The sequence below is a fragment of the Varanus komodoensis genome, unplaced genomic scaffold (assembly GCF_004798865.1).
Source record: "Varanus komodoensis strain SLA01 unplaced genomic scaffold, ASM479886v1 scaffold11, whole genome shotgun sequence".
NCBI lineage: Eukaryota > Metazoa > Chordata > Lepidosauria > Squamata > Varanidae > Varanus > Varanus komodoensis.
Window position 1 is genome coordinate 12229334 of NW_025335317.1, and position 23492 is coordinate 12252825.

The following is a 23492-nucleotide window of genomic DNA, read 5'->3' on the forward strand; positions in this document are numbered from 1 at the left end:
ATTCTCCTCCTTCACTCGCATCAAGAGGCTCTTTAGTTCCTCTTCACATTCTGCCATGAGAGTGGTATCATCTGCATATCTGAGGTTGTTGATATTTCTCCCAGCAATCTTAATTCCAACTGGTGATTCATCTAGCCCCGCCTTTCTCATGATGTGCTCTGCATATAAGTTAAATAGGCAGGACGACAGTATACAGCCTTGCCAAACTCCTTTCTCAATTTTGAACCCATCAGTGGTTCTGTGTCCCGTTCTCACTGTTGCTTCTTGACCCGCATATAGGTTTCTCAAGAGACAAATAAGATGGTCAGGTACTCCCATCTCTTTAAGAACTTGCCACAATTGGTTGTGATCCACACAATCAAAGGCTTTAGCATAGTCAATGAAGCAGAAGTAGATGTTTTTCTGGAACTCCCTAGCTTTCTCCATGATCCAGCATATGTTGGCAGTTTGATCTCTAGTTCCTCTGCGTCTTTGAAATCCTGCCTGTACTTCCGGTGGTTCTCGGTCCACATACTGCTGGAGCCTAGCTTGTAGGATTTTGCGCATAACTTTGCTAGCATGTGAAATGAGTGCATTGATGTGGTAGTTTGAACATTCTTTGGCATTGCCCTTCTTTGGGATGGGAATGTAAACAGACCTTTTCCAATCCTGTGGCCACTGTTGAGTTTTCCAAATTTGCTGGCATATTGAGTGTAGCACTTTTACTGCATCGTCTTTTAAGATTTTGAATAGCTCAGCTGGAATACTGTCACCTCCACTAGCTTTGTTGTTGCTCAGACTTGCTAAGGCCCATTTGACTTCACATTCCAGGATGTCTGGCTCAAGGTCAGTGAGCACCCCATCGTGGTTATCAGGGACATTAAACTCTTTCTTTTATAGTTCTTCTGTGTAATCTTGTCACCTTAATCTCTTCTGCCTCTGTTAGGTCCCTGCCACTTTGGTCCTTTATCATGCCCATCTTTGCATGAAACATTCCCTTCATATCTCCTATTTTCTTGAAGAGATCTCTGGTCCTCCCTATTCTATTGTTTGCTTCAGTTTCTTTGCAGTGTTCATTTAAGAAGGCATTCTTATCTCTTCTAGCTATTCTCTGGAATTCTGCATTCAGTTGGGTGTATCTTTCTCTTTCTCCCTTGCCTATCGCTTCCTTTCTTTCCTCAGCTATTTGTAAAGCTTCCTTAGACAGCCGTTTTGCTTTCTTGCATTTCTATTTCTTTGGGATTGTTTCAGTTGCTATCTCTTGTACAATGTTGCGAACGTCCATAGTTCTTCAGGCACTCTGTCTATCAGATCTAATTCCTTAAATCTATTTGTCACCTCTACGATATATTCATTAGGGATATGATTTAGGTCATACCTGAGTGGCCTGGCGCTTTTCCTAACTTTCTTCAATTTAAGGCTAAATTTTGCAATGAGAAGCTCATGGTTTGAGCCACAGTCAGCTCCTGGTCTAGTTTTTACTGACTGTATAGAGCTTCCCCATCTTTGGTTGCAGAGCACATAGTCAATCTGATTTTTGTGTTGACCGTCTGGTGATGTCCATGTGTAGAATCATCTCTTGGGTTGTTGGAAAAGAGTGTTTGCTATGACCATCGTATTCTCTTGACAAAATTCTACCAGCCTGTGCCCTGCTTCATTTTGTACTCCAAGGCCAAACTTGCCTTTTATTCTGGTTATCTTTTGGCTTCCTACTTTAGCATTCCAATCCCCCATGATGATAAGGACATCATTTTGGGTGTAAATTCTAGAAGTTGTTGTAGGCCTTCATAGAACCGGTCAACTTCAGCCTCTTCAGCACCAGTGGCTGGGGCATAGACTTGGACTATTGTGGTGTTGAATGGGTTTCCTTGGATTCAAACTGAGATCATTCTGTCATTTTGGAGATTGTATCCCAGTACTGCTTTTCCTACTCTTTTATTGACTATGAAGGCTACTCCATTTCTTCTGAGGGATTCTTGCCTGCAGTAGTATACCTGATGGTCATCTGAATTAAATTCACCATTCCTGTCCATTTTAGTTCACTGATTCCTAAGAAGTTGATGTTCAGTCTTGTCATCTCTTGTTTGACCACATCCAGCTTGCCTTGATTCATGGATCTTACATTCCAGGTTCCTATGGAGTATAGATCTTTGCAGCATTGGCCTCTCCTTTCACCACCAGATACATCAGCAACTGAGTGTCCTTTCAGCTTTGACCCAGTTGCTTCATTCTTTCTGGCGCTGCTAGTACTAGCCCTCTGCTCTTCTCCAGTAGCATATTGAACACCTTCCGACCTGAGGGGCTCATCTTCCGGCGTCATATCTTTTTGCCTTTTGGTACTGTCCATGGGGTTTTCATGGCAAAGATACTGGAATGGGTTGCCATTTCCTTCTCCAGTGGATCACATTTTGTCAGAGCTCTCTGCTATGACCTGTCCGTCTTGGGTGGCCCTGCACGGCATAGCTCATAGCTTCATTGAGCTACACAAGCCCCTTCGCCACAACAAGGCAGTGATCCATGAAGGAGGTCATGGATTTACTTGAGGAGTTTTTTCCTTCAACAAGCCAGGCTGCCCAGGTTCAAATAATACGAGAAGCCATATCTGAGTGGGTAATTAGGCAAATGATGCTGCAGAATAAACAAGTCACTGTGGTTTGTTTAGGCAGTGGAGACAGTGAACTAGGGTGTTCCAACTGCAGTTTTATCAGTCCGTTAGCACAACAGAAACTAGCAGTTCCTAAAATATGCATGGAAACAAGCAGAATCACTCATTTCCAGAATAGAAATTCTGTTAGTTCTGCTGACCTGCCCTGTTCTGGAAATGAGCATTACTCTCCTAATTTTTTCAGGAACTGCTAGTTCCTGTTTTGCTAGTAATTCATTTTGCTAGGACAGGGGCAGTATAGGATACAGCTTCAATCTTTACTTAAAGGTTGAGGAAATTGTGATCTGGTTATTTCGGGTCAAGCAAATAATGTCCATACCTATTTAATCAAGTACTTATTCTGCCCTTTCAGTATTTGCCTTTGAGGATTTTTTCAAAATAAAGGATGGGGTTTGTTTTGTGAGGTATCTTAGTCATTATGTTTTGGATGTGCATGGATTTAATTCCTAAGTGAATTGGGTATGTTTTCCAGAAGGAAAGGATTTCCCTACTGCCTAGTTCTGGCAATGTCTGCTTGGTTGCATACCAAAGTCATCTTCCTGGACTGTATAATCCGGTGGAAGAGGACTTCCTCCTGATTCTTCCAGGAAAAAAAGAGGTAGTCTAAAAATATATATGGATGTTTCATCTGAGGAAGCTGGTTTGCATCAATTCTTTTTATTTGGCAGAAGGAAGGAGTAAAGGTAAGTATTTACTGTTCTTGAAAATTGATTGTTACTTTAGTAAGTTCGTTTGATGGAAACATTGTATCTTGGGCAAAGCCTTGTAGTGCCCCTACAAGGGTTGTGATGAGGAGCTATCAACTTTTGTTCAAGAAGTTTAGTACTACTCTCCTTTTCCTCACAGACTATGTGGAGTGTGGGAAGAGTAGAATGCCATCCTCCCAGGCTTAAGCTGGGTTGCACTGGCATCACCACGACCAACTGCACTTTCTAGGAGAATATGGTTCTGGAAACCATCATTTAAAAGTAACCACAAAAATTATGAAAATGTATATGAGCAGATAGTATATATTATCTTCAGGCTAATGTCGGTACTAAGGACTTTTGGAATGGTATAGTAGTTGAATGAATTCTTGTTCAAACCAGTGACTCTTCTGTAGAGAAACAAATATTTAAACTGAAGAGTAGTGGGGCACTGCTTGTTGTCAACAGTTTTTTGGCTTGGAAATTGTAGGCAAGATGCTGTTTCTCTAAAAATTAAGATTTTAAAAACCAGGTTGTTTACTTGCTTATTGGTACAGCTGGTTGTTGTATGAGTGGTTGCTAAGCTCCATAAGCCTCCAGAATTAATTTCCTTTCGTCTGTAATGCAGACTACTTAGCAGATCAGTCTGCCTCATGTTCTTACTACTAAGTATGCCGACAGTCCATGAGTTTCCCACTGCACTATTTTCTGTCTTGACTCAATTTGCAGGTTCTTTGGGATACTTGGTAGGAATATCCATTGTATATATGTAATCTAATGTATTAATATTAAGGCTGCCAATTAAACTTGTTTATTTTATATCTGCTTTGCTGTGACTGGAATAAATAAATGTTCAATTTGTTAGTGTTCTTTTTAAGAAATACATCACAGGACACGAAATAAAAGTGAACTATCAACTTTCACATAGTTTTTTTTTTACCATCCTAAATGTTTTCCAGTGTTTGGATAGAGTCACTAACAGCACGATCTCTTACATGTCTTCTTGGAAGTAAGATCTATTAAGTTCAAAGGAATTTACTCCCCAGTCAGTGTATATGCTATTTATTCTATACAGGTTTGCACTGTAAGAAGTAGTAGTAAATTGGTATAGAAGAATTTCAGCGAGCTGGTGGTTAAACACTAGTGGAATTTCTTTAAAAAAACAATCGGAAGTTCTGATGAGCTGCTGCCAGTTAATAGGTGATGAGCACTTATTGATACAATTATTGCTTAATCCAGACTTTTTAAGATGTCTTGATAATAAACATAAGTATTCTTTTTCAGTTGTATTTTCATTTCTTTAAAAATATCTCTGTTCTGCCTGTCATGTACAAAAATTTTAGATAGTGTACAGCAGTAATGGAATTTATTGGCCAAATTTTACAGGAAACACTATTGATGATAAAGTGTTCCATGACAGGCAATCAGAAACCAATCTGTTTACTGTAGGGGTTGCTCTAATAGGAACATAGTGAAGCATGTGAATATATGCAGAAACAGGCCCTTTTTACAGGTATTAATAGGTTTGTGGGAGCCATGCCTTACTTCCATCACAGGAACTTCTCCAAGTTCACCAGCTAACTTTCCCACAGGCATAAATAGCAGCCATTATCCTGTAGGAAAAAGGAGCATCTTTATTTATGTTTCAGTTCTATTTCACCCAATAACTGAAGCTCTCTGGATGGTTTGCAGCAGATCATTGAATGGTTTGCCACAAATTACCTGAATATGGGTGCTTAGATAGTAGACATCCTCCTCCTGCAAGATGGAAGGATTAGGCTTGGAAGAAAAGAAATGCAGAAGAATGCAGAGGGGGAAAAATCCAGTGGGGTGAATGGGTACAGAACAGCATAATGAGGACTGAGCATGTTCATTTGGCACAGAACAGCTTTCAGTAACTTTAGTACCCACCCATAAAGTTTTTATTGTAGAAATTTAACAGAGATATAGGTGCTGAACTAGGTAGGGTCATAAAGAGCTGGCTAAATATGCATAATTTAGTATATGCACAGAGTTGAACATTGTGATGTGACAGTCCAGAAGAGAAATCCATTACTACTGCTGGAGTGACAGACAAACATAATCTTACAGTGTTTTTGTTTAGCTCTATTTTGTAGTGTCTAGGCATAGTCTTGTTTCCGTGACATGCTTCATAGCACTTAGTTTTGAAACTGAAATTGTTGTGCTTTATTATTTAATTTGTGTGCAGGATTACTCAATAGGATGTGCACCCGAGTGTACTTTCTTCATGTCGTTGTCAAAGAAACTGAAGAAAGTTGTATGTGGGGTTAAAGCATTATTTCCTGAAGCTCAGTGTGTCAGATCTAGGCTGCAGTCCTGTTCATTGGCATGGAGAACCATCTAGATCTCTAGATGTTATGAGACTTCTGTGACAATGGGCCATGCTGGTTGCTGCTAATGGGAGATGGAGTCTAACATCTGAAGGAGACACAGGTTCTTTGCCCCTCTACAGAAACTATAGGGAGTAAGTCCCATTCAGCTGAATGTGACTTACCTTTGAGCAGACTTGTATAGAATTGTGCTCTTAATTCTAAAACCGTCTGTCAATAATATGGTGACTCGGAACTAAAAAGTTGAACTTTTATTTTGTGGTTTCTTTGAATTACCCATTTTGGAGCATATAAAATGTGCTGCTGATTGCTGTAGCCTTCTAAGCAGCATAAATCTGCTACTCCCCCCCCCCATAAAGTATCAGCTGTTTTGATACTGATTTTTCTGCAGTGTGAGAAAATAGCATAGCTACGTGCAAATATAACTTGCTGAGCAAATTGACATTTCTAATAATATGTAGAAACTGACTTTCATTACAAAGTTTAAAGATGTTTATGATTTTCAGATAGCGCTTATTGCCTTACCAGCCACTTAAGGTAACCTCTCTTTGTCTGTAGTTGCCACTGCTAACCTTAGCCTAACACAACTGCAAGGGAATAACAAACCATGCTTCTGGTATCCTGCTGGTCAAATATCTGCCTGTATTGTCTTCATACTTCCTGTTATTTTAAAGCCTGTAATAGAACTCAAGTGATCTCGGTGGGTAGGAATAGAATTCTCCCTTGGGATTCTTAATTTAGAAAACTGACTTCCAGAACCCAAGGTCCAAACTGAAATATATGAATGTTACAGAAGACACAGGGAAACTTGCTAGCCTGCCTTAACAGAGGAAAATACAAATGTGGGGATCATCCTTGTAGATTTGACACAAATCTTGCTTGGATGGTTCAGAGAAGTTAAACAGGATTTTAGTGCCTTTTTGTTTTGATTTGCCAGGATGGTAAGACTGTGCAACAGGTTTCACCAATAAGTTGCTCATTAACAGGAAGATTTTACTTTTGGAGACATAAAATGGATTAGAAAGGTGGAACTAGGCGATTTGGCTAGAAAAGTGCTCAGCCCGTTTCTTATTTCTACATATGTTCTCCTGTAATTGGAGTGGGTACTCAGGGTTGACAGTCCCTTGTATCAAACTTGATTGAGTGTCATTGCTTGAAGGTGCTATCCCAAATTATGCTTATATGAGTGGAGGTAGCCTTGTGCTTTATTTTGGGTGCACGTATCCACAGCCTTATTCTTCTCCACAGCCTTGGGGATTTTTTTCGCATAGGCTTGCTGTGCTTGAACAGGTGTGTGTACCCAAGTAAACTTTGGGCTGGATAGGATTCCATTTCATCTTCTGGATGATATTCTCCTGGAGATGTTGATTAATGGTTTGTGGAGGTCCAAAGCTTTATGGCTTGTGGGGGTTCATACCTCCAATTCTTTCTCCATAATTGTTTTCAGAGGTTATGCATTAATGTATGCTGCACAAAAGTGAAAATTTTGATTGAACAGAATTAATTGCTCGTCTTGAAAAAGGTAAATCTCGAGTTATGGAGATGAATTTTAGGATGCAATGAGATATAAAAAGTTGGATCCTTATTCAATTTACTATTTAGGCTCTGCATTGGACTTCCATACAGATAAGGAATTAGGAACCAAATTTGGCACAAATAATCAGTGGCTGCCTCACAGTGTAGATGCTTTTCCAAGGTGGCATGCAAGTTCACAAAATGATACAGTAACAAAAACATTAAAAACAGCAGCAGCAAACACATACCAGAATAAAAACAACATGTACTGCAGCTACAAACTATTCTGATAAAACACTGTCAGGAGAAAGACAGATGCCTAAAAACCTGTAGTTTTTAGAGACACTGAAGCAGCAAAGTCATGTCACAATAGTTATTCTACTAAGAAAAGAAAACTTTTGCAGCAGCAGTCATCCAAAGCCAATAGCTGTAAACTGGTTTCCTTCCTATTTAAATGAACAATCAGCAGAACTGTTTATATAAATGAAGAACATTTTGTTTAAAGTGCTAACATTAATATTTTGATAAGCAAGCAGGTAGTCACGTTCTTTAACTTTTGTTTATATTGAAAATGTGTTTTTTGTAAACATTTTAATGGCCTGATCTTGTGGGTTGACTTAATTTGCATTGGTGACTATTGAACTGCATTATTCTTCCTGAACGATGAGCCAGAGAGGCAAAAAAGAGTTAAGAGTGTTATATATTATGGAAATGGCGTCTCCTTGTAAATACTCCCATTGTTTTAAATCTGTACGTGAGGCCTTGTTCCATATGCTGCAGTATTGAGAAGTCAGGCTGGCAGCCAGTTTCTATAAAAATATATAAAATGAAATCCTTTTAACAGTATATAGTGGCTTCTATTTCATGTTTTATGATAGGTAGGGTTCACTTACAGGTGAAGTTGTAGCCTGTCTTGGTTCCATCCTGCAGTGAAAGTCAGGCTATAAATAGAGTAAATATACTGCCCAATCCTAAATATGTTTACTGCTTGGAAGAAAGTCCCACTATGTTCATGAAATTGCAGCCTTAGTTAAGGATAATTAGCTGCTGAACAAACTAATAGCATTTTGAGATTATTCATCATTATTAAGAGGACTGACACCAAGTTTATTATGTTTATTCCTTTCATTTGCCTTAACCTTAAGCATGGCTTAGTAATTTAAACAAGCATTATAGGAACATCATCATGATATTCTGCATTTTTATAGTTTTTATTCTGTCATTAAACAGGTTTAGCAAATACCTGGAAATTTGCATGTTCATCTTAAGAAAACTCTTGGCTAATAGTGGGTGTTTAGGTTGACAATTCCTATAAATACATTCTAGTTTATTTTACCATTTATTATTAAACTTATATTCCGCTGTATTAGCTCAAGGGCTCTCTAATTAGCCCTTTCTAATTAGTTTAACTATGAACTTTTAACCATTTTCCACAAGCCTTTTTTATTTATTATTATATCCCATCATTCTTCCTCCAAGAAACACCCAATAACAATCTCCTTTCCATTTCATCCTTACAAAAGCCCTGTGAGATATATTAGGCTGAAAGCCAGTGACTGGCCCCAAATCACTCGGCTTCATGCCAAAGTGGTAACTAGAACCTGATTCTTCCAAGTCCCAGTCTAACACTCTAACCATTACACCATGCTGACTCTCTCCATTTTGACCTCAAAATAATACATTCAGATTACTCTCTTGCTTGTGGTGGGTGGGTGGATGGGTAGAGCAGGGATGGGCTGAAGGTAGATCCCCAGATGTTGTGGACTTCAGCTCCCAGAAGCTACTGCTAAGCATGTTTGGTCACAGATGCTAGGAGCTGAAGTCCACAGTGTCGGGAGATACACTTTCTCCCCACCACTGCTCTAGACGTAGTATTTGTAATGTGAAGAAACATGGTATAACATTGACTGGATGGAGCAGAGAAGCTGGCCTGCTCGTGCAGTCACATGTATGCACTGTGCACAAGATCTGGAAACCTTAAGGAAGGGTGGGCAACCTGGTGTCCTTGAGATGTTTGGACTAGAACCCCCATAAGCCCCAGTGATCTTGTCCAGTGATCAGAGATTATGGAAATTGCAGTCCCAAATGTCTAGGGGGCACCAGATGGCCCAAAGCTGGTATAGAGGTTGGGTTGTGGCCTGATACGATGTAGTTGCTCCTTTACCTTCCTTCACGTGAACAAGATTTATACATTTTCTCTGCATGGAGGACATCATCCCTGTAAAAGTTGAAGGAATGAAATGAAATATAGCAGAGGTCAAAAGCAGTGAGGCCTTCTACCCATAGTTGGAATTAAGCTGGAGACTCTAAGCAAATAAAGGTAGGTTACAGTGTTGCAAAATCTGCCAAGGAAGTTGTTGCCTCAGATAACATTTATCCCAGTTCTGGATTCCGGGGGCCACACTGTTCTCCAGATAGTGCTCATGGGGCTGATATAACTTGCAGCATGAAAATGATTGCCTCATGTGTATGCAAAGCTCTGTAGTGAAGCTGGTGCTAGTAAACAATAAAAGCTTGCCCGTTTAACGATCACATGCAACGCAAGCATAGCAGCCTGTACTGATAGGAGCTATTGCATACATATTGTACAGACAATTAAAAAGGCATAACAGCTCTATTTTTCTTTTCCTTGTTAGTGAAACTATGGGCAAATGTTTTTTACCGTATCTTGATTTAAAAGTGGGTAGGGCTGCCAGGAGGTTGAGAAAAGCACCTTGGGTGCTGGATCTGATCAGCTATGCCTGGCCCAATCTGCCATTGTAACCAGTTTGGTATCCTAGGAACTCCAGATAGAATCTCCTCTTAACAGTGATAGGAAACCATACAGAATTGCTATAGTTCGGAAATCCTTTTCGGACAGAAGTTATTCAAAATTCCTTATTTGCCTTTATGACACCTACCATAATGGCAGACCTCTCAATGACACTCCTGTTTATTCAAACATTACAGAAAGGTCTGCCTTTGTAATCCAGTCCACAAACAAAAAACAGATAAATGCTTGCCAAGTTAATACCTTCAACAAGCCAAATGTTGTTGAAGTAAGGAAATGTTACAAGCACCAGGCCATCTGAAGAGAAACGTAATTGGAAACATGGCATTTCCCAAGTCCTGTGGCCAACGTTGTACTATGTAAAGCCAGCAGATTGTGGTATTGAAATTTGAGATGCCTTGTTTCTAGGAGCCTATTCTAAAGCAATAGTAACAGTCAGAACACAGAATGGAATCTTTAGATTGAAAAAGCAGCAGGCTCATTAGTAATATAAAAGCCACCCCATGCTTTTTCAATGGCTCTGATGAACTTGACTCTTGGCTTTGGACACCCAGCAATGCACAGCTCTTTTAGGTCCAAATGAATGGAGTGGGACATTTCTTAACAAACATAGGGCTCCATCAGCGTCTTCCATTCTTTTCAGTGAGGCTGGGGGAATATGAAAGGTTGAACTACACCTGTGTGTAGCTTTGGGGAATGGGACTGAGATAACCTAATTCAGTAAATTAGACTTTTGGAAGGTATCCGACAGCTTCATGGCAGAGTGGGGGAAACAGCAATCTAGCTCTCATGATCACTGTTGCCACTGTCTGATGTTTAAACCACAAGCCACAGTATGTGCCAGGTGGTTTTTGAATATGCAAGCCATGGCTTGTATCATCTGAAGCTGGGGACCATGGGTAATATTTGGGTAACATACAATAACTCAAGGTCTCTACATGGACTGAATAATCAGAAAGCTTCCAGAAAGCACTGCAGCCTTCTGTGGCTTAAATAAGAGTAAGCCGCAGGGGGCTGTTCAAGCATGCAAACTGGGCCAATGACTATATCAGTTGGTGTGATTCACACATAGGAAGAGTGTAGGGGAAAGCCCTCATAACAGTAAGAGTAAAGTGTGTGTGTGTGTGAGAGAGAGAGGGAGGGGGAGGGGGTTTCCTGTCAGTTGATTTCTCTAGGGTCTCAGGTAGAAGTGTTTTCCAGTGTTGCTATCTGATATTTTATCTAGGGAGGTCAGGAAGTAAACATGAGAATGTTGACTTACAATGTGTGGGGTTTTGTTCTTTTTACAGAACTATGCTTCGCTTGCCATTCTTCATTTTTTTCAATGTTATTCTGAATGTCATTTGACATACTGCAGTGTATAAATGGATGATACTAATCAAAACTAGCAGCACCATCCTACTCAGAATTAAGTGTCTTTTATTCTAGTGGGGTTTGCTTCCAGGTAAGCAGTTACAGGATTGCAGCCTCAGTTGTATTGGATCCATTTTGCAATGCTTTGTTTGGTTGGTTTTTGTGCAGCTTCAAGCTGAAAGTTAAGCTAAAGAAATGTCTAATTCATAATCATCACTCCGTATTTTTGCATAACTTGTTGATTAGTTAATACGACATAACCTTTGGATTTTTTTTACCCCTGGACTTCCCAGCAGTATGGGTTTGCATGTCACAGTGCAGAAGCTGTGAAGGAGCTGATCATGGGTTGTGTGGTAAAGGAACAGATTGTCATTACATGCAAAGTAGGTCAATGTGTGCTACACAATGTTTGTAAAAGGAACAGTGTACAAAATGTTACAAAATAGGTTGTCTTATCTGTTAAAATATCATATAAGAATATGATACCTTGCCATAGTTTCCCTTGAATGTTAAATGTACAGGTAGAAATTGAAGTTGCCTTGGGCACTCCTGTTTGTACCTGTATATTATGTTAGAGGAGGCTTGTGCCTCCAATGCTGCTTATAGTTCATTCAAGCATTGGACATGGTTGTACTTGAGCATAGGTCTCCCACCTATGTTCTCTTAATCTTGTGTTCCCTATTCACTTAGCACGTAAGGGGAAGGCTCCTTCGCAGAAAGTGAATCCCATATAATCTGAACAAGAGAAGACACAGTATGACTTTTAGTAACATGTAGTTTCCCTCCTCCCCAAACATCCCAGACATTGGGGAGGGATATTTCCTTCTGTCCCAGATACGGGATTTATTTTATCAGGATGGTCAGGAGTACATATACAAGGTTAGAAGCAAAGGGTTCATTTTAGTCACATTTTAGATCAGGTGCAGCCATTCATATCCACAAGCTCTTTTCTGAGGTACAGATATAAATTGTGGCTTGAGTAGCTGTTCGAGCTAGTCCTCAAACTAAAAATACATTTTTATTGTGGATCATCATTTGTAAATTATATAGAATTCAGATGCTATATAAGTAGTACATGTTATGGCTTGCCTCCAACTGCCCTGTCAAAGCAGTTAGGGATGCCTCCTAATCTTATTCAACCTGATTGGCTTTGGGGTACCTAAGTGCAAAAAATAGTGTGGTTAGTTGCTCTGCTAAGAAGTAATTAGTGCATTGATCTCTAGAGAGCTGAAAGTTCATCCTTAAGCAATGGCTAGAGGTAACCTGCTAAACTAGGTGAAAATATGTCAAGCGTAATGGAATTCTTCCTCATAATAACTTTGGAACAGATGGCAGTTGCTCAAAGCTAAAGACTGCAGGAACAGTGTTGTGTAAAACATCATCAGCAGTATGGCACAAATAATGTTTGTGGGCAAATAACTGTGTTAATGATGAACTGCTATAGTAGATGTTTGATTGCTCTGTGTAAAAATGCTTTATCTTGCTATGTTCCTTGTGCAAGTCTTTCTTTCTTTCTTTCTTTCTTTCTTTCTTTCTTTCTTTCTTTCTTTCTTTCTTTCTTTCATGTGTTCTAATGGTGTGGTAAGAGCCATTACAACAAGCAGTTGCAGCCCATAGCAAAGCTCAAAACCTGCTGATGCAGTTAGTCGTATTTTAATAGATCATTGACCCATCTGTAAGACTCTGACCACTTTGGAGATAAAAAGCTAATTTTCTATTGGCCACTCATAGTGGAACATATTGAGAAATGGTGTAATAATTAACAAAGGTAATGGAAATGTGCCTTTTGAGTTCCAGCCAGAATATCTCAGTTGCAGGTTTTATCTTCAGTAATGTGATCTCTTCTTTTTTAAATGCACCACAGGATCAACATATAATTTAAAATGGACTGCCATAAGGGAGGGTGGCTCAGTGGGTCTTTGTTAAAGCCTATAGCCTTAGCTATAACATTTTGTTACTTGATTTTCAACTTATAACCACAGATGCTTATATGTATTCCTATAAGTTTAGAAACAAAAAAGCAGAATAATGAAAGGAGCTTAAGGCGCTACAAGCATCTGAGCAAATAATGTCATTTTGGCTACTACCAAAATTATTCATTGCTTTAAAAAAAAAAAAAGCTTTCTATAGACACAAATGCTCAGATCTTTTTGTCTGCTTCACCTGAGACTTTAGGCAAAGTGATTGAGGAAGACTGAGCTATAGCGTACCTGTTCGACGTTTTATCCTTCCTGGCTTATAATAGTGTAGTGATCGAGACTGCTGAACAGATGGTGAATGCCTCACTCAGCCATTTGGGAATGAACCTAGGCAAGCTTTGGCCTTGTACATTCCACATCTCCTCCAGCATAGTCTCAAAGAGATTGGAAATATTTTTTTCCTGTTCTAAAATAACTGATTTACCCTTACCAGAATAAAGTGCAATATTAAGGTATGCTCAAAGAAGCCAACTTTAAACTGTGGCTTACAATTCTGGCTTGTTCTGATAAACCATAGTTAAAATTAATTACACTTCCTGATGTTGACAGTACTACAAACCAGACTCAGAAGCAAATGCTTCCAGTCTCCTCCTTTTGACTGTACCAGAGAAGGGGAAACATGGTTGTCCAAAGTTTGCACAGAACCCTAATGCTATAGTGTTATTTTCAAACTGAGAGGCCTATCATTGCCTTCTTGAAGGAGCCAGTTTTAGGACATCTGATCATAACCCAACTTGTACCTCTTAATCTAGGCAAGTATAGTTCAGTCTTGAATTTACCAATTTGGGGCAAATTGATTGCTTGATTCCAGTTACAGGTGTATAGTTCTACTGTGGTCAGTTGGCTTAAAATAGTGAATAATGCTTTTAAGCATAGACTTGTTGGTCCATACAGTGAATACATAATTCCAGAACAATGGATTTTCTTCTGTTATATTTATTAATCTATACATAATCTTGGTACTAATTCTTAGATAGCTTTAAGTATCAAGAAATCATGCTTTCTAATATTTGGACATTTTACTATTCCTTGAGATGAGAATAGTGCTTTTAGTTACCTTTCTATCAACAAAACACTGAAGAATTTAAGGAGTTGCAGTTTTTGCAAAATGTCCTTTATGTGAAAATCTCCTCCAAAACAGACAATCTTCTTTTGCACTCCCCCCCCCCCACGACATAGCAGGAATGGCATGAACTCCAGACTAGTAGCTCACATAAGCAAGTCCCATGATCTTGGCATGGATATAGAAAGAGTGGAGACTGAATGTACATCTGTCAGCAGTGATTTGGAATGCTGCCACTGCAGGATGATGGTCCCATTTGTGCTTTAAGCCTCTGGGAGTGCTGAGTGAAAACAACATCCTCCTTCCTACTCCTCCAGTGAAACTAGGAGGGCTAGATTTTTTTTAAAAAATGAAGTCTGAGTTCCTCTTGATTATGTCAGGTCAGGTATGGAGTTCTTTCCTTATTTAGGTGCTTATCTGAAATGATCAGTGCATGATCCTACTTATTATTTAATAAGGAACTTTGTCCACTATTAAAAGAAAGTAGCGTATATGTTGTAACACCTCTTTTGATAGTGTTTTAACTTACATGCTGATATAATCATAAACCAACTGTTGGGGGATGCATTTCTCCAAAACTAGAGTTGCTACAAATGTAATTACGGAAGGATATAATTACTCTAGAAATTGTACCTCAAGCCTTACTATTTTATCTCCTTACGAGATACTCCTTAAGAAGCAAGCAGAGAATTGAGGGGTGATTTAAGTGTTACCATATATACTAATAGCCAGCTGAGGTGCTGAGCTATGACAGCTGCATAGCCAAAATGTGATCGCCAAGAAAAAGATGGAGGTAGCAGTGTGCTTTGGAGAACCTCCAGGGATTCCAGAACTAGAATGAATCTTTAGGAAAATAAACTTAAGAGGAAAATCTTTAGGAAAATAAACTCCCTTTCACAGAAAATCTTCCCGGTAAAGACTGAGCATGTGGATGGGATAACAGTTGCAGTCAGCTTCATGGCTCAGTATTGTGTTGGTGTGGTCTCAGATTCACCTTCACAATTCATCTTGCAGTTTTAATGAATATGCAATATTGGATTCCTCTGTTGCTCTGCTTCTATAAAATATGTTTTCTTGAATGATTTTATAGCATTACCCTGTTTTGAAGAAATATGGAACAGTCAGTAGTTCAACCTTTTTGCTAACACTGGTTAGTATGGATGCAAAATTGAGGGTGGAGTGAAGGTCAGTTGCTCATCTCCCTATATATGGTGCTTTTCCTTCTTGGGATAAAGTGTAAGCCGTTTCCCCCTTTTCTGGATGAAGCAGTTGGCACTCGATGACCTGGGAGCAGAGCGGGCATTTGGCACATGCTATGCAGCACAAATGTGAATCGCGTCAGTGCAACAAAGAGTGCCAAAACCTTGAAAGAGTCACGAACTGCCTATATGACCCAGAGTAAAGGCTATCACTGATTTTCAGGGGTTTGAGGCCATCGGGTGAAAAAGATAAATCGTGTATCAGGTGAAGATTTGTCGAGGATCTGAGGTTCAGTAAGTGTTTACAGATCATAATGTGAAGTAACCAAGAAAAAAGAACTTGGGCAGTTCAGCTGATTGTTGAGAGTACATCTAATCAAAGCAGAGCTGGAAAAATTAAAATAAGTCTTGGCTTAAATAAAATTCAAGTTTTAGTTCCAAATTTCTTACTAGCCTGTTATGAATTAAAAGTGAGATCCAGTGTGGTGTAGTGGTTAGAGTGTTAAGCTGGGGATTTGGAAGCCCTAGGTTCTAGTCCCTGCTCAACCATGGAACTCACCAGGTGAGCTTGGACCAGTCACAGATTCCCAGCTAAGCTACCTCACAGGGTTGTTGTTGCAAGGATAAAATGGAGCAAAGGAAAACCCTGTAAGTCACCTTAAATTCCTTGTTAGAGGAAGAAAGGTATGGTATAAATGTAATAATAAAAATGTTTTCCTTGGTGGATATTGTGTTAGTATATTTAGTTATAGATAATGTTTTGCTTTAGCCTTTGTCTAGAAGATATTAGCACTCCAAGAGATAAATAATAAGGGATGATATGCATCTTTTTCTTTCTAAAGAATCCAGTGAATAGTGGAGACACTTTATTTAGCCATATTTGGAATAACCAAAAATTGTGCTTTCAACAGAAATATGGAAATATGTAAAAATTTAGGAACAGGCAAGAACAGATTTGCAGGTGGCAAATCTGAAATATATTTGAGAAAGCATTTCAGAACCACTGTTGTTCAGAAATGAGAACTTTAACATTATGGTGCTTTTAACATTGAGAGTGCAGATTGACTGCTGCTACACAAACATCTCATATAGGGTGCAGGTCTGTGGGCTTAACAGTAGTAAGCCCCCAAACTTGGAGGCAAGATGAATCACAGAGGTAATTATTGCCTCCCGTCCTCACATACTCCATTTTTCACTAGTTGCAGGAAATTCTTGCATTCTGTGTGCTGAACATAAGCAAATTATTTACTCTTGTCAGTCATCCGTCAGTTGAACTCTACAACTCAGAGGTAGCAAATTCCATCCCTTTGATAGTAGGTCCGTGCCTAAAATTTCATCATGTCCTTTGTCAAACACATGTAACCTTTAATCTCTGCTTTGGCTCTGCTGTGTCAAATAATATTTCCCCTTTCCCAGAGTTTGTGATTCAGTATACCTTTGACTGGTCTTTCTCTTCCTACAGATGCATTAATAGATCCTATTTAAATACCTTAACCTAGGAATGATCAAGCAACTATTCTTTTACTTGTTCCCTGTCATTCCATTTATTAATGTCATCGTTGGTTTCTTTTCTTTTTGTATCACTGTAGCTCAGTAGCAGAGCACGTGCTTTGCATGAAAAAGGTCCCAGGTTCAACCTTGCCTTAACTGCAGGAGAACTGCTGCCAACCAGTGTCATCAATGCAGCTGTACTTGGCTAGATGTACCAATACTCTGATTCAGCATATTGAACCTATAAATCACTTTATTTTTTGTTTCAGTTGAGCATGATCAACCAGTTATAAGCTTTATGCTATGGTCTGAGACCATCTTAAACTGAAAAGCTGATAGTTATTCATCTACACTATCCATGAGGCCTACTACCATGCCACAAAAGAAGTCCAGCATTCTGTGGGGTGACAGTACTAATCTGTTATAGTTAAAGCAGGGCTTGTGGCATCTTCAGGGTTAAACATTTCTTATGACATAAGCTCTCGTGGACTGTGGTTCATGTAGTCAGATGCATGAAATGTTTTCCTGAATTGCAGTTACAGATTCACAAGCAGGTGAATATTTTAGGTCTGTATTATTGTTCCTGAATAAACATAGGGACAGAGTTGGTTGCTGGGTCAGCTGCCAGGTCTGGTCCCTGTGGTGGTACCTTTGTTATATTTCCTGTTGTTGGCGGTGTATAGCTGGTTTAGGTTGGGTGGCATTACGAGTGGGACTGTCCATACGTAATTACAAGCCTGCCACCCAGGACCTATAGGAATTGTAGTAATTGTCTAGGATAGACTGTAGGCAATTGATGATAATAGTTGAGTGGTTTTGGATGAGAGCTATAGGTGACAATGTCATGTTCTGTCTTTTAGGTCTGTTCTGCAGTACATTATTCTAGTCTGATCTTACTGATCTGTTTTTCCCCCTTCATTGAGAGGATATTGCAATTTGAGAGATGTCTGTTAGAAATCCTTAGTTGTGAATCTCTGCCTAATTTGTCTGAACAGATATGGTTGTATTGTTGTAATTAATAATATTACACATCATGGTGAGTTCTGGGTGAAAGGTGGAAATATGTTTATATGTGTAATAATCAAAAGTTTTCTGAAAGAAGAGCTACTTGTATATCCAACCGTTTTGTGGTTGTGCAGTAGTATCAAGGAAATTAATATTTTGGATAGACTGATCTAAGCTCAGGTTGATGACAAGGCAATAACTGAAATTCTAATAGACCTTCTCAGGTGCCTTCTTTCATGAGTCTAAGCTATATAAGTGTGTGTCTAAGTTATGAGTTTCATGAGCTAAGTATGTCATCAGTGCCTCTGGTAAAGAAGAGGGTTGAACCTGCCCTCTGCATGAGTCACTGCTCTCACATTCCAGCCAGCCTCTATGGGGGCAGACAGTTCATTTCCGCTATGCTCTTAGGCTGAATCATTCAGTCACATCCAAGGCACAGACACAGTGGGACTACTGGCCTTCAGAGTTGCTCGCCCAGTGCATCTCTGCATGTGTGCTTTCCTCCTGATCAGGAGGCAGCATGTATCTTTCCCTGATTACAGATGGTCATTTATTGAAGATGAAGATGTATTGAGAAACTCAGTATTGAGAAACTCATGCAGAAATTCAGGGAATAGGCTGTGAAAATGGGTCATTCTTTTACAAGTCTGGACTGTTAACCTCTTGGGATGTAAGAGTAAAGCATGCACCCAATTCAAATTCAAAAATGATAATTGTTTTCCAAAGGAAAAGTGATCCTTTGAGATTCTTTTATTACTTACTGAAACAACATATGCAAAACATTTATTTATTTATGTCCAGCCTTTCCACAAAAATGTTGCTAACAAAATACAGAATAAAAACAAAGTCTTAAATAAAATGTAGCATAAAAGCAAAAAGGTTAACTACAAAAATAAAACTACATTTATTTAACTACATTTTAAGAAACTGCACCTAGCCACTTAAAAATCCCTTCAGGAACAGACCAGCCCCTATATCAAAAGTCTGCCTGAATAACGAAGTCTTTGTCTCCTGCCAGAGGGCATCAACCTAGCCTTTCTCAGCAGGAATTTCCAGAACAAAGAAGGCCCTCTCTCACATTCCCCTCAAACATCTCTCCTAGCCCTAATACAAACCCAAACCCTTTGATAACCTGGTCCCAAGTGGTATAAGACTTTGTAGGCACTCAGCAATATTTTAATTGTTCTTTTTTTTATACGCACATTATTTGGCATTTATTTATTATTCTTTGTATTTTTTACAGTTGTAAATAGAATTAGTTGGAAAGTAAAAGTAAAAAAAAGTAAAAAAAAAAAACAAACATACCTGTATTTCAGTATTTTCCAAACTTCTAATAGCTGAGGGTGTGATTTAGGGAAAATTGAGTATATTGCATCCTACACTTGGTTTCGTTTTGTGTTCCAGTAGGGAACCTAAAAAAGGGTGCACAGGGTTTTCAGGTTGCCTCTAATATGAAGATTAGAGCAATAGATCAAGTTCTTAACTAGTTGGATCATGTCCTAATTTAGAGGATCCCATAACTAGATTAATTGTATTGCATACATACGTGCCTCATAAAGTTACTTTTCATGCACTTTTCTAAGGATATGGTGACCCCTAATGGACAGCTAAGACTCTACATTCAGTATTTTCTGGGGGAAAATGGAGAAAAGCTTGGTTCTTATTGTAGCCTACTTTGAACTCCTGTTTTGGAAATTAAATTAGATATGAATACTTAAATATGCTTAAAGCATTTTGTCTTTGTGTTTTTGTTCCAATATCTTTTGCAGAAATCAAGCATCTAAAATCCCTACTGGGGATTTTGGTCTCCTCTGATTAGAAGCAGATGATTTTACAGTTCCACCAATGGATGCTTCTCTCTTAACTTCAAAAATCTTGAACTTAGAAGATGATATTTGGTATTAAGGATCAAGATTTGGATAATACGAAAATGAACCATTTTCAACCCAGAAACAGCATTTGGAAAATTAAGGACATTGCCTTCATTTCTTTGCGTTGATACTATTTAGTGAAATATATTAACAGACACAGATTTTGGAGGCAGCAGTACTGTATACCTTTGCAAGTCTGAAGTTGATGAAGTGTGATGCTTGTTTATCTGTTTCAGTATGACTTACAGTTACAATATAAAATTCTTAGCTGCTGAGTAAATGAAGTTTCAAATATTCATTCACAAGAAGTATAAATCACAGTTAGCTCTGAGTTACCTTTACAAACCATGAAATACATTAGTGTTTTTATTATGAATTTTTAAGCTATATTCCCTGCCACAATCCCAAGAATAAAGACTCGATTTGCCTCTAGTTTGTTGCTACTCTGTGGAAGACTCTTACCTTTGTTTAATTACTTGAAAAATTATGAATTATTTAAAATGATGCTATATGTATTTGTTATATGAATCTATATTTTCTCCATAATCGAACAACTGCAAGAATAACATGTCCAAAGTACCTCAAATACATATGTTCTTTGGTGCACCCATCCTTCCAGCTTCATTAAAGAAATCAGAAGAGGAGACATTTTCAACAGCTGCTGCTGAAACATGGAGAAAACTCATCTTTTCATTGCCCAAAGGCACTTCTAACTTTTGCTGTAGAAAGAGCAGATGCCTTGCCCACGCAGAGCATCAGACATCCAACAGTGCAATGCTGACTTCCCAGTCCGAAGATCACTCCATAGCAAAGTTTGCAGAAAAGTGTGGGTTGGCTGATGCTTTTGTGGCAGAATGTGCAGCTGATTCTAGAGATATACAGTCTTTCAAAAAGGAAACTATAGAGACAAGTGAACATGCTGATAATACTTTTTTCACCCATTGTGATAAAAGCACACAGAACTACATGAGTCATCTTGTATATCAGCCGCTTCCCTGTGATGTAAAAACAGGTGAGCAACAAAACAAAGAGTCTGAAGATGAAGGAGGTGCCAGTTTCATGATACATAACCAACTTGATACATCTTCCTTGGTTTCTAGCACCAAAGAGATTAGCAGAAATGTAACTTCTATGGCACAGGATAATAAGCCATCAGATTTTGAGCCTGACCATCATCAACTCGTGAGTCAATATCTGGAATTTTTTTGTCCAACGATAATAAAAGCATCAAAGACCAAGAAACCACTAGATGGGTATTCAAGCCATGATGTCTCAACTGATACTGAATTTCTTAGTACTCTGACATTTAGCCAAGTTGCTCTGCTTTCAGGAAGGTATGCTGTAGGCCAAAATGAAATTCAAGGCAAACCTTCAAAGTTGAAGGGAAATGAATTGAAAGAACCTTGCAGGGAAAATGAAGTAGCTACAGATCCATTTATTCAATTAAATGAAAATGGTGGCACGTTTGCTGAGATAAATTGTAGACAAAACTATGACAACTCTCCTGAACTTTTTGATTCTGATAGTACTTTAAAAGATAGCTCATCTTTAAGAGGAGCTAGCTTTCAGGAAAATGCTAATCTACCTGCAGGTGTTTTTCATGCACTTGATGCTAAATTTAATAATGAGCTGTCTTTTACTGAACCATGCAAGAAAGAAATACCATGCTCTCAAGGAGTTCACTCTGCTGAAAGTTTTCAAGCATCCAAAAATAATTTACCTCTAACTAACTTTATAGCTGAAAATCAACAGCAATCAAAGAAAGCCAAGTTGATTTGTTCTCCAGTTTGTCCCATTCCACAAATTAAGAAATTGAGAATTTCAGGAGCTAAAAAAGTTCTGAAGCATTTGTCGTTGCTTAAAGACTGCCTCTGCAAAGACCAGAAATACACTATCTTAGTAACAGTACTTCATCCATGTCATATCAAAGAAATACAAATTAAGCCAGGCACTAAATGGTCCTCAAATGTCCCCATAGCTACAGTTGTAGTTTTTGATCAATCAGAAATACAACGGAAAGTTGTGTTATGGAGGAAGGCAGCCTTTTGGTCACTTACAGTCTTTCCTGGAGATATTGTACTATTCAAAGGTAAGAAGAGAAATATTCCTTTCAAAATATCTTAGTAAAACAGTTCACTTCTCCCTATGAGAACTGCAGATTATATGCTTAGTTTTCCCCGTTACCATGTTGCCCCAATAAAACCAGATCACAATCTTCAAAAAAACTGTGAATATAGGTGTGATTATGAGTCAGAAGCCTCCGAGTAGTCATGATTGTTTACGGTTATACATGTACCTCCCAGTTGGTTCATGTATGACATCCCCCTTGGGACTGCTCTGAATGGAGAATTTAGGCCATATGAACTGGCCTAGTGGTGATGGGTGGTAGTAGAAGTAGTTGTCGTGATGATGATGTTCTTTTCTGTTGACACTCAGTTCCAATGTTAAGCGCTATCTAGTGTAGCTGAAGCATACTTTCTTATAATCCCAAGTGTAAGGATATACTGAGGACTATATCCAGATGTGGGAAGGACTAAGTTCTCCTGTCCTGCTCTGCAGTTTAGGTTTTATGTCCATGTAGAGCCCTGAGACTCCCTCATGGATCACTGCCTTGTTGTGGCGAAGGGGCTTGTGTAGCTCAGTGAAGCTATGAGCTATGCCGTGCAGGGCCACCCAAGACGGACAGGTCATAGCAGAGAGCTCTGACAAAACGTGATCCACCAGAGAAGGAAATGGCAACCCACTCCAGTATCTTTGCCATGAAAACCCCATGGACAGTACCAAAAGGCAAAAAGATATGACACCGGAAGATGAGCCCCTCGGTCAGAAGGTGTCCAATATGCTACTGGGGAAGAGCAGAGGGCTAGTACTAGCACCGCCAGAAAGAATGAAGCGACTGGGTCAAAGCTGAAAGGACACTCAGTTGCAGATGTATCTGGTGGTGAAAGGAGAGTCTGATGCTGCAAAGATCTATACTCCATAGGAACCTGGAATGTAAGATCCATGAATCAAGGCAAGCTGGATGTGGTCAAACAAGAGATGACAAGACTGAACATCAACTTCTTAGGAATCAGTGAACTAAAATGGACAGGAATGGTGAATTTAATTCAGATGACCATCAGGTATACTACTGAGGGCAAGAATCCCTCAGAAGAAATGGAGTAGCCTTCATGGTCAATAGAAGAGTAGGAAAAGCAGTATTGGGATACAATCTCCAAACTGACAGAATGATCTCAGTTCGAATCCAAGGAAAACCATTCAACATCACAATAGTCCAAGTCTATGCCCCAGCCACTGGTGCTGAAGAGGCTGAAGTTGACTGGTTCTGTGAAGGTCTACAACACCTTGTAGAATTAACACCAAAAAAAAATGATGTCCTTATCATCATGGGGGATTGGAATGCTAAAGTAGGAAGCCAAAAGATAACCGGAATAAAAGGCAAGTTTGGCTTGGAGTACAAAATGAAGCAGGACACAGGCTGGTAAAATTTTGTCAAGAGAATACGATGGTCATAGCAAACACTCTTTTCCAACAACCCAAGAGAGGACTCTACACATGGACATCA

The 23492-nt window shown here is 39.1% G+C and overlaps 1 protein-coding gene across 6 annotated transcripts in view; it reads left to right on the top strand.

The window, feature by feature from the left end:
• The window catches only part of SHLD2 (shieldin complex subunit 2), a 45144-nt gene that overhangs the window by 4283 nt on the left and 17369 nt on the right, over positions 1-23492 (top strand). For 3 of the 6 annotated variants that reach the window (XM_044420372.1, XM_044420376.1, XM_044420377.1), the window contains exons 2-3: positions 3117-3327; positions 19826-22016. In XM_044420372.1, coding sequence (XP_044276307.1) covers positions 20495-22016 — 1522 coding nt within the window. In that variant the 5' untranslated portion in view covers positions 3117-3327; positions 19826-20494. Of the gene's footprint in view, positions 1-3116; positions 3328-14465; positions 22017-23492 lie in introns of those variants that run through there. The other 3 variants (XM_044420373.1, XM_044420375.1, XM_044420374.1) reach the window with 3 other exon arrangements.